A 12,063-nucleotide genomic window follows, 5' to 3' on the forward strand; every position below is an offset into this window, starting at 1 on the left:
TTTACTACTTACAATATTAAGAAGATATTAATCTAAAAAGACATTCAAAATAATTTGATAGCGGAAATAGGCCCATGCGATAAAGGTTCAAAGTGCAATATTTTTAAAAAAAATAAAATACACTATTAAAATATCAACGTAAGGTGATATAACCCTTCTTGAATAATCAACACGTTAAACAACTTCCTAACAAAATTATACTTTTCGTTCAACATCACTGCAGGTTCATATTGTAAATAAATTTCAAACTATCGAGAAAAAAAATAAAACTAGTCTTCTCCTTTGTACATTCTTACAAGACAGTGTAAATTCAGCATATTACAAGACTTGAGTTATTAACACACCCTAAAACAGCAAAACAAGTTACCAAATTTAAGTTACAAGATTTTGGTCTTAAGATCCAACAAGCCTCTAAAACAACGTACATGAGTGTGACATATAGATCATGTACAAGTCCCAAAACTATACAAAATCTAGGTATATATGCAAATGTGATCTCCATAAGTGCTCCCAAAAAGACTACTTCATAAGGCCGTTTTCAAATCTCATCCCGTACATTACCTACGATAGAAAATAACTATCGCTAAGCATAAAGCTTAGTGGCGTATAAACTTTGGGCTTGGAGCCATTAAATTCTCCAATTCCCCTTTTTAGTCATAGGTAGCTCAATTTAAACATAATTTAAAACAAGTGAACAAATATATCAAAATTATCGAATATCAAACCTTGAAGTATTTCCAAACATCAATAACAATGTTCAAGATTCAAGAGTCGAGAAAGTATATACTATCAATACAAGAGAGTTTGCCAAATATTCATTTTTCCGCCCAATATGTATGTCATGCCATCACACTAAGCATAATCAGGTATCAAAGTGGACCAAAGCCCCAAATCAAGTAGGGTCAAAATCCAATAGTCAAGAGAATCAAGAACCATATTAAAAATGGTTTCCTAGTTCGTACTTAACACGGACAAGTTCCATAATTTAAGGCGAACTACAAATCCAAAGTCAAGATGGCAAAAGATCCAAATCAAGAGGCATGCCAATATGAGTCACAAAGTCACTTCCACAAGAAAGACAAAGTCCCAACAAGAATGTAAAATGATCGAGCAAATCCATACGAGTGGGCGATTTAGCGAATATCTTACAATACTTGATATAGCACGAATACAATGATATAAATTGAAGACAAGAAAAATAAAATATCGGGTTATTTCAAAATATTAAGTAAAAAAGTACAAAAATTATACACATACCTTAGTGTTTTACTACAAAACAGTTCAACCACAACTTGAGGACGTTCGAATCGTCTACACCATAGACAAACCAAATCCGTCCACTTCCTCAAAGACTTCCCCTTATATTTTACAAGGGTATATATCTATTACGCCACATAATATATATATATATATATATATATATATATATATATATATATATATATATATATATATATATATATATATATATATATATAAGTTCAGTGATTTAACATGTCAAACTAAACATGATATTGGTGCATTATTACGCAAAATAGTTTAAACATAAATTCTGGACTGTATCACTATCTTGTGTTGCGACTCAGTTTTGAAGATGAAAATGGACAAACTAGACTCTGTGGTATTCATTGCAGTTGTACAAATATTTCTTACCATTTCAGAACATCTTGAATCACCCTCATATCAGTTTTGTATAAAACGTTATGCTAAAATTACTAACAGTAGCACATGGAGGGTTTGTAAAACAAAAAATCTGGGCAGCACCTGCCCTGTACTTCATCACTCATTTTTGGGTAAATAAAAGATAAATCAAGTTTTGGTTCCTGAATAAGAGTTATAGATCTATGAAATAGATTTCCAGAAAAGCTTGGATCACTTAAAACAGATCCCTATACAAGAAGATATGAAGAAAAAACTAATAGATGTTTAGTGTAAAAACGGATTTAGTAATTTACCACAAAAGAGATGAGCAACTTGAGCTTCACCAAGAACTAGTTTGGATGGTTGATTTAGTGAAACTTTCTAATGGTTATCATGATGTATTTCAGGTGATAAGAAGGAGAGAGATTAAGGGTTTTCTTTGTCGTGAAAGAAAGAAATATGAGAGGAGGTTATGGAAAAGCAAGTCAAATAAGTAATATTTGTGAATTGGATAAGTATGAAATAAAATTGGCTGCCCAAATTACTAAATATCTTTAGATAAATACAAAAGGGCGGCAACCCAAAACCTTATATATCTAATGTATTTAATAACAATTCATCAAAATAATATTAAGTGTTACACATAGCAACACCATGGAATTTTTTTGTCAATTATAACACAATCTAAAGTAAGAAATTTTTATATTATAGTCAAATTCATATTTAGGAAGTGCGAAGTAAAATCTATCCTTATTATAAAGTACTCAATCGAGAATGCAAATATTAGTTAAAACTTTGGGGTGATACATTCCTGTTGACTAGAGGCGTTCTCGACTTTAAAGTCATTTTCAATGGAGCAGCCTCCGAGAACAAAACTCTTCAAGGGAGGCTCCGAGACCACCTTGGGAATGGCAACCTCGAAATCCGTGGACAGGTTGGAAGTTGAAGGGGTGGTTTGCTGAGACATAGATTTGGAAGTTTTTGCCATCAGATTCTGAAAAATATGAAAGGTTTGAGGGAAAATATGAAGGTTTGAAGATGAGGATGAAGGTTTGAAGATGGGGATGAAGGTATGAAGGTTTGGTTTGAAGATTTAAAAAAGAAGTATGAAGATTTGAAGATGAAAATATGAAGATTTAAGAAGTAATGTATGAAGATTTGAAGAGGTTAGAATTAAGTGAAGAATTCGAGGGTAAATCAAAGAGCTCTGGAATCGGAAAGTGAAAAAGTAAAAAATGGGTCGGAGCTTTTTATAGAAGAAGGATAATCAATGCGTGACGTTTCGCATTCGAGAACAGTCAACCAGCGGCTGACACGTGTTCGAAGTCAGAACGACACGATGGATAGGACATTTTGCTGACCCGTCAACTCGGATGTAACATACGAAGGAAGGGACCGGGGTTAATTTATCGCTTCTCGTTGCTTTGATAAATCTATACTCCGAAAAATGAGGGGACTATTTGTGTACGGGTAAAATTGAGGACAGAATTTTTTCTGATTCCCTGGTAAGAGAATGAAGGGGAAGCATAGATCGACGTGATTATAATCGAGGTCAGGAACCCCTCATATCGAGACCCGGCAAGAATGAACGATGTATCTGAGATCGGATACGGTAAAACGATGTACCCCGGACCAAGTATGGCTTCTAGACCACGGAATACGCGGTGAACGATTATGCATGACGGATAAGGGGCCGTGATATTCGCCCTCAGCCGGATATTGCGGCGCAGATCCCGTTCAGTATCAATTATATATCAACAATTACTAGGAAAAGAAGATTTTTACTTTCTTAGACTTGTACTAGGACTGAAATTCCCCTACTATATAAAAGGGAAGTTTTTCTTTAGTTTGACATATTGTAACACGCAATTCAATTCAATAAAAGTTTTCTTTTGTCTTCTAGCTACTGTTCAAGGTGTTACTCACTGGTTCTTCTCTTCACTTGCGACCGAATTTGTACCGAGGGCCCAATCGAGCCAAGTTCCAGTGTTCAAGTCGAGATCAGGCTTGGTCATTACATTGTGATTGATTTGATCGTTTATTTTTTCTTTAATTCATCTACCTGTTATTCTTAATTATTTGTGTTGAATTAAACCGCATATCCTTTAAAGCGCGTATAGATTTAATTGTTACTCATTTTTTGGGGTAAATAGGACTCATGATTTGAAAGTGGCTGAAGCACCACCAACGAAAGATTTGAGTCTTAAGATGCCAATTAAATTATATACATGTCACTAATTATAGATGCCAATCAAATTATATACATAGTATTCCCTTCGTTTTAATTTAAATGATACACTTTTCTTATTAATTCATTCAAAAAAAATTACTCATTTCTATATTTGGAAATAATTTAACTTTAAACTCTTCATTTTACACACTTACCCTTAATGAGAAGTTTTTATAGTCATACAAATGTCATGACCCTACAAAACTTTTGTCCCTTGAACTTTTAGGACCACATGTTTCAAAAAAAAAAAAATTTCCTTAGATTTTGTTCCAAGTCACAACATCATATAAATTTAAACGGAGGAAGTATATTTTTTCCGAAGTTACCAAGGGACGATGACCCCTTAACCTAAGGATAGGTCCGCCTCTGCTTATGATGGTCGGGATTCCTTTACCAAGTGATCACAGAAAGAGATATGATCAACAAATTTAAGTGAGCTTAATATATATGAACTTTTGAACTCTAAATTTCAAGAATATAATATGATTTAATGGTAATAATTTATAGATTTTACTCTTTAAACTTAATTTTTATTCGTTTTTATCTTCCCCTTATTAAAGTTTTCCCTTAATTCTAATCTTGAAAATAAAGAACTCGTTAATGACGAACGTTCCCAACGTTCTCTACTTCGTGAGTCTCTCCTTGTTTGTTTGAAATCTGTATTGATCAAACAAATAAATTTCAAATATCATATCCTTAAAAGGAAAAAGATAAAACCTTCCCTACCAAATGGACTTTTGCATTAAATAAAAGCAGTTAAAAGAGTCAACTCTACCTCACTGGCTCCAACCTAATACCCCTATTTTCACCCCAAATTCATTCATCTAAATCCAACGGCTCATTACTAGCTTTTGACTTTTTGCCTCTACCATATCTCGTCATCTTCCATTTTCCACCGTTTTACCCGTTAACCGGTCCCCCACATCTTTAATAAGCTTTAGTCAATGCCCTCTTTTTCTCTCCTTCAAAGAAATGAATAATCAACGTGTACACCTTTCATTGGCTTAACCCTTTAATTGCCAATAAGGTCAGAAGCGACAGTTCATTCATTTGCATCGATATAAACCAAAAGAAAAAGAGAAAAAGAGCAACATAAGTTTGACTCTCTCCCCTTTTCGTTAGAATAAGAATTTCCCCTATTTTCTCTCTCCTTCTCTCTTCTTCTATATCTTCTTTCCCTTTCTTTATCTTCTCCTCCCCCTCTGTATTCAGTTTTTCTCTGTTTTGTAAACATGGCTGTAGAGTTAATGACTAGAGGCTACAGCAGAAGTGATAGTTTTTCAACCAAAATGGAAGAAAAAGCCGTACAAGAAGCAGCCACCGCTGGCCTACAAAGCGTTGAGAAATTAATCCGTTTGCTTTCTCAATCTCATCAAAACCAACAACAAAAACTAGATCAAAACCCCTCTATTTCTGCTGATTACACAGCCGTAGCTGATGTTGCTGTAAACAAATTCAAAAAGTTCATTTCTTTACTTGACAAAAACAGAACTGGTCATGCCAGATTTCGTAAAGGCCCAATTTCTACTCCTCTTCCTCCTAAACCCCAGCAACAAAGATTAGATCAAAACTCTATCAAAAATCAGAACCTTCATATAGAAGAAACCGAAAAGCCACAAACAAATACTCCCAAAATTTACTGTCCAACACCAATTCAACGTTTACCTCCTTTACCACATAACCATCTTCAATTGGTAAAAAATGGGTCGATTGAGAGAAAAGAATCATCGACAACTATTAATTTTGCTTCTGCATCTCCGGCGAATTCGTTTATGTCATCTTTAACAGGAGAAACAGAGAGTTTGCAACAGTCTTTATCTTCTGGTTTTCAAATAACAAATCTTTCTACTGTTTCATCCGCCGGCCGGCCGCCGCTTTCTACCTCTTCATTTAAAAGGAAGTGCAGTTCTATGGACGATACTGCCCTTAAGTGTAACAGCGCTGGTGGTTCCTCTGGTCGTTGCCACTGCCCAAAGAAAAGGTACAAATTTTACTCATTTTTCTCTTTTACACTACTCTTTAGAATATTAATTAAAAGGGATTTTTGACTATTTTAACTTTATTTATGTGTTAACATATCATCTATGTTCATTGAATATTTATTTTATTTATATATTATAAAAACAATTACTGCTAAGAATAAAATAAAAAAAAAGTTATTAATTTTATCTTGAATATAAAAAATGACAAATAATTTGAGATAACTATTTTATTTAGAATAACTCCAAGATATCATTTTTACCACTTGAAGCAATAAATATATACAGATCTTTGCACTTATTATTTTAGAATATGAATGGATTTTTAATTGTTTAATTGAAAATTTAATTCAGGAAATCAAGAGTGAAAAGAGTAGTGAGAGTCCCAGCTATAAGCATGAAAATGGCTGATATTCCACCTGATGATTATTCTTGGAGAAAATATGGCCAAAAGCCAATTAAAGGTTCTCCTCATCCTAGGTAAGTTTTTATGCCTTATTAATATTATTATTATTGTTATTTTGGTTCTTTGAGTTAATTTTGAGTTTAATATTTGAATCTAATGTTTTTCTATGTTAAAATTTTCAGGGGATATTATAAATGTAGTAGTGTAAGAGGATGTCCAGCACGTAAACATGTGGAAAGAGCATTAGATGATCCAACTATGTTAATTGTTACATATGAAGGAGATCACAATCATTCCCATTCAATTACAGAATCACCAGCTGCTCATGTCCTTGAATCTTCTTAATCTTGATCATCAAATCTCAACGGCTCAGATCTTCTTTGGATTCGTGAAGACTAAATCAGCACCGTCGAAGGCCCCAATTGGTCAACGCCTAGAGGAAAATGAAAAGGGAAGAGGCATCATTTGTTTATTTTTGTTTCTCTATGTAATTGTCGTTGAAAACTTTTGATTTTGCGTGGAAAATGAAAAGAAGATTGAGAGCAAATTGTGGATTTGGTGGGAATTGAATCAATGCAACATAGTGGGTACTTTTCCTTTTTCCAAATTTCTTACGTTATTTTCCTTTTTTTAATATTATACATATCTTGTTGGAAGATTATTTTTCTTAGTTTAATTTCTAATGGGTATCGATTTGACGTACAATTGTTTATACACGTTGAGTGGTTCTAACGAGGAAGTCCACTTATTCCAACTTCCACTAAAAAAACAATAAAGAAAGAGTTTTGCTTCTCACCGCAATAGTTAGTCAATGGGAAATAGGATTAAAGAATCAATCAAGTTGAGATTAGTTTAATCAAGAACGTATCGTAAGTGGGACGTTTGACAAACATTAAGCTATATTTTGAATATTTATTAATGGGTAATGGGTGGGTGTGACATCAGTTTGGACTTTTTAGGAGATAGTATTGTTTGCATTATTCAATGTATGGTCCAGCTAATTGTCGAGATTAATTATTTTAGCTAATCAATTATTTTCAAGAATAATAATTGAGGGGGAGATGTTGGTTTGGGATGTATCTTTGGAAATTTATTCTGTACTTGTAATTGACCCAAAGACAGATAGCCATTTAAGTGGAGGGCGTGGGACGCAACTTGCACAGCTTATATGTATATATACATGCAAAGTCAATAGGCGTACGGTGGGTTTAATGATTGCTCATCACTCATAGGCCTAAACATAATATATAACCAATAATAATAACACCTCAGTTCCAAATAAGATTTAGTTTTTTTTATATTTAAAGATGTGATCCAGTAATTGACTAAGTGTTTTTCTTCTAAAACAACAAAAAATCGAGTGTAATCCTATACATCTGGATAAGATAGAATGTAAGCCGATTTTACTCCGATCTTTGTGAAGGTAGAGAGACAGTTTTCGATAGACACTTGTTTCAAAGAAAATTTAAAATAGACAGACAGGACAAGTAGTACTAACAGCCAGATAAGGCGACAAGTAGTACTAACAGCCCGTAATAGAATAATCAAAGCGAACGAAACAATTAAGATAATAGAATAATTAAAGCAAAAGGAAATAATATAAGAAATCAACGGATGGAAAGCTACGAAAATACGAGATTAATATTTATATTGTGTAAAAATTGGCGGTCAAAGTCATTCAGATATTTAGATTAGTAAGAAGCAGCAAAAACAATCCGCAGATAATTGAAGCACACATAAGGTGAGCCGATAGAAAGTTATTTAAAAAAATGGATTGTTTTCTAGTGGTCTACTGTTTTATATGATTATAAAAATGCAAGGGGACCTTTGACAATTTTAAGTAATAATAATAACATTAGACAAGAAGATCGTTTCTAGATGCAGTAGATGGATCACATGTGGAGACATGAACCTGCCCTATACCCAAGTAGATAACTTCGTTTTTTGGTCGTTGTTTTTCTTGTCCGTCTTTGGTCAAATTATGAGAACCCTCCTTTGGATGGTACATTTGGTATCCTATGCAATATTCTTGGATCCTTGTGTCTTTTTTCAAGTACTTACTATTGTTCTGCCATCATCTTCCTCCTTTTTTTTCTTAATACGTAGAAGTCACGTAGGTTTTGCGGTTTTGAAGTCAAAGCATTGAACTTAACTTTATACAAAGGCGGATCAAGAGTTCAAATATACACGGTGTGAGCCGAAAGCCCGAAACTATGGATTCAGATGAACCAATTGCTTCTATTGTAGATACGCCCCAAACTCTATATCGGTGTATTGGTAAAAAATAAAGAGAAAATAAAAAAGAACTTTAGACCCTGGTCGAATAACCTGACAATTGTGGTATTTGTGAAACTTTTTTTTGGAAATAAATATACATGTTCAATCGTACTGCAACTGGTTAAAATATACCATGGTGTAAAATTTAGTTAGAGTATATGGTTAAACCCTAATAAGAATAGGAGAAAGTGAAAGTTAATAGTAGTGAAAATGTGAGCCAGAATGTGAACAGTACGGTACGTTGGTTAGTCAAATTTGGGCGTTTGTGGTGTCCTCTTTCATTGTCGGGAGTCGGGACCAGCGATGGGTCAATATATTTATAGCCAAAATGAATTTCAATGTCTGGTCGTTTGCTGGACTGTAACTTTCCTTTTTGAGTTTTTGACAACTACTGGAACAGAGGCAGAAGATTTTTTGCGGTCTTTTGCTATTGCTCTAGTCAATTTATCAATCAAACTTTTCTACCTCAATTCAACACTTTGAACATCTGTCTATTAGTAGAGAGAATAATTCGAATTTCAGCGACTATGATGCCGTTGCTGCTCAATTGAGTTTTTCCTACTTCTTATTGATCATGTAACACGAACACTTTGAGGGTGCGTTTGATACTATTTCTAATTTTCTCATGCCTAGTTGGATTAAATATTTTGGAAAATATTTTTCTCATAAACTTATTTTTTTCAATTGGAGGGAAATGTTTTCCCTATCAAGAGAAGAGAAAATATTTTTCAAAACACTCTTCTTCAACCTTCTCCACCCTATTCTCAGTTCCAACAAGCCCCAACACTCCAAACCCACCCACCGCTACCCCCTCCCCCAAACCTTCCTTACCCCCGCCCTAAATAGAAATATTATTAAGAGTATTTTTTTTTTCATGTTGTAGATAAATTACTTTTTTTTTTTATTTCAACAAAATAAGTATTTTATTTCATGATATAAAAAAAGTATTTTCTTTCATTTCAACAAAAAAAAAAATACTATCTTTTCATGATGTAGAAAAAATATTTTCTTTCATTTTAAGAAATGGATATTTTTTTCATGTTGTAGAAAGGGTACTTTCTTTTTCAACCAAAAAAGAGTATTTTCTTTTTAGTTATGTAGCACGAATTTTTAACGTTGTTTTTGCGAGAAAAAGTAAAGCAACACATTAGTCCCTTTGGGTTTGTGTGAATTTTTAAAAAAATAATAAAATTCTTGAAGAAAATAGAGTTCTGAAAACATTGGGTATTTTGTGTTTGGGGGGGGGGGGGGGAGGAGGGAGCACAGGAAATGGAGATTTGGGAGAAGGGGATAAGAAAAGTAGCATAAAAAATTATTTTCCTAAAAAATATTTTTTACTCTCTGAACAAACACTAGAAAATATTTTCCAAAAAACTTTTTCCATTCACCAACCAAACAAGGAAGTACAGGAAAATATTTTCTAGGAAAAAAATATTTTCCTTCGTACCAAACACACCCTAAATATTTATCTATCTGAATAAACTAGCACATATAGCATATTCATACAAATGAGCACAACTAGCTTATGCTTGAAGAATAAAAATTACTCCCTTTGTATTATCTTATCGGAAAATATATTTGGCCACACTAAGTGGGCGTTTGGATATAAGAATTATAAAATTCCGGAAAAAATAAAAAATAATTAAAGTAAAAATGGTATTTGAAAATTAGAGTTGTGTTTGGACATGAATATAATTTTGGGTTATTTTTGAAGTTTTGTGAGTGATCTGAGTGAAAATTTTGAAAAAGAGTTTTTTTGGAGTTTTTTAAATTTTTGAAAAATTCCAAAATCCATCTTCTAGTGAAAATTTAAAATTTTATGGCCAAACACTGATTTCGAAAAAAAGTAAAAAAATGTTTAAAAAGTAAAAAATTTCTTATGTCCAACCGAGCTCTAATAATGGCCCAAATATCCAGAATGGGGGCATTATGGTAACTTCGCACGGCTTTTGAGGGCATAATGGATAATTGTGCATTTTCGTTTTCCATCTCTACCCTTTAGCAGATTTTTATTTTAATTCAATTTTTTCAAACAATTCTATCTCATTATTTTAATTGTATTACATTCCCGAGGCTTCTTTCACATATACACATGCATGGCTACATCATTTCCCATAAATCAATGCACATATACACATATTATACCAAACGAAATACATTAAAATATACACATAGTATATTAAAGGAAATACGTATACATTTAAATTGCTACACTCATCTTGCATTGGTCACTTTCTAACCCTAAACTCTTAAATATATGGTGCTTCACCTAAGAAGCTTTTCCAGTCCCAATTTTTCTATCTTTATTCTCTCCTTCTTCATATTTTATCTTTCTTTTAGAGTTAAGGGTTAGATTAAGGAATGGGGGACGAGAAGAGGAATAATGCTTCGAAAGTCTATGTTGTATTTCATGGTAAGAGGCATGGATTATACAACTCTTGGTGTCAGTGTAATCATATGGTTACTGGTATCAATGGTAGCATCTTCAAGACTTTCAAATCATATGATGGAGCTATAGCAGCGTTCAATGAGTTCAAAAAAAGTTGTCAAACTGATAATATATCGGCATCGAAGGTGTATGTGGTATTTCGAGGTAAAAGGCCCAGATTATGGTATGAGTGTGCTCCTATGGTTATAGGTTTCAAAGAAAGCATCTTCCAGTCTTACAAATCTTATGATGAAGCCATAGCACCATTCAATGAATTCCAAGAAGAAAATGGTGACAGTGAAAAACCATCTTCAAGTTCGTTTGTAGATGAAAGTGGTGTAAGGGTTGAAGGTGACAATGGAACAAGTGTTATTTCATCTGTGTTGTTAGCTGGAATGTTTGTAAGGATGAAGATATCAGAAAATTATTCAGCTTGATTATTAATAAAACTATTTTCCCCCTTATGAACTGAATATTTTGTCTATATTGTTGGATCTTAATTGAAAAGTTTGCTTCATAAGTACTTCTTCTATTCTCAACTATCTTCAAGTTTTTTACATATTTCTTAACAATACAATTTCCTACTATCCAAGGTTGGTGCCATAAGTTCAATGTGCTATATTAATTTGGAAAAAGAATGACCACCTTTAGAGGACTTAATTAATCTTTACAAATGCTACTCTTAGTTCTTTGAATGCATTAGGCATCAAACGAATAATTGCACTTTTGAAGACAATTGAACTGTTTTGTTAACTGGCATCAAACGATCATTTAAGTAAAAAAAAATAATTCAAAGATATAATATAATGATTCAAAGACCCTATGCAACCATTACACTTCCAAGTAGCCAACACCACTCCTCCATGCGGACATTACACTTTCCAGCAACAACTTTCACTCCTCCATGCATCCATTACACTTTCCAGTAGCCCCTTCCACTCCTCCATACAACCATTACACTTCCCAGTAGTCAATTTCACTCCTCCATGCACCATTACACTCCTCCATGCAACAATTACTCTCCTACATGACTACAATTAATTATCGAAGCTTGTCCATATCCATCCGCCTATACATATTTTGAGTTAGATTTTTTTTTTAA

At 33.2% G+C, this 12,063-nt stretch overlaps 2 protein-coding genes across 2 annotated transcripts; both read left to right on the plus strand.

Moving 5' to 3' along the window:
- The first annotated feature begins 4,958 nt into the window (after positions 1 to 4,958).
- On the plus strand, positions 4,959 to 6,863 carry LOC104099565 (probable WRKY transcription factor 7). Its single transcript, XM_009606598.4, has 3 exons — positions 4,959 to 5,852; positions 6,205 to 6,330; positions 6,439 to 6,863. The coding sequence occupies exons 1-3, from the start codon at positions 5,104 to 5,106 to the stop codon at positions 6,599 to 6,601; spliced, it is 1,038 nt and encodes a 345-aa protein (XP_009604893.1). The 5' UTR covers positions 4,959 to 5,103; the 3' UTR covers positions 6,602 to 6,863.
- A 4,031-nt stretch (positions 6,864 to 10,894) lies between these two features.
- On the plus strand, positions 10,895 to 11,398 carry LOC138910422 (uncharacterized). The gene has a single exon (XM_070201661.1). The coding sequence runs from the start codon at positions 10,895 to 10,897 to the stop codon at positions 11,396 to 11,398; it is 504 nt and encodes a 167-aa protein (XP_070057762.1).
- The last annotated feature ends 665 nt before the right edge of the window (positions 11,399 to 12,063 follow it).

The sequence above is a fragment of the Nicotiana tomentosiformis genome, chromosome 4 (genome assembly GCF_000390325.3).
Source record: "Nicotiana tomentosiformis chromosome 4, ASM39032v3, whole genome shotgun sequence".
Lineage (NCBI taxonomy): Eukaryota > Viridiplantae > Streptophyta > Magnoliopsida > Solanales > Solanaceae > Nicotiana > Nicotiana tomentosiformis.

What these genes read in the sequence shown, in the direction of transcription:
- LOC104099565 (XM_009606598.4), top strand. Translation starts at nt 5,104, where the DNA reads ATGGCTGTAGAGTTAATGACTAGAGGCTACAGCAGAAGTGATAGTTTT. An exon ending in TGCCACTGCCCAAAGAAAAG is followed by an intron (nt 5,853 to 6,204) that starts GTACAAATTTTA and finishes AATTTAATTCAG; the next exon opens with GAAATCAAGAGTGAAAAGAG. An exon ending in AAAGGTTCTCCTCATCCTAG is followed by an intron (nt 6,331 to 6,438) that starts GTAAGTTTTTAT and finishes TAAAATTTTCAG; the next exon opens with GGGATATTATAAATGTAGTA.
- LOC138910422 (XM_070201661.1), top strand. Translation starts at nt 10,895, where the DNA reads ATGGGGGACGAGAAGAGGAATAATGCTTCGAAAGTCTATGTTGTATTT.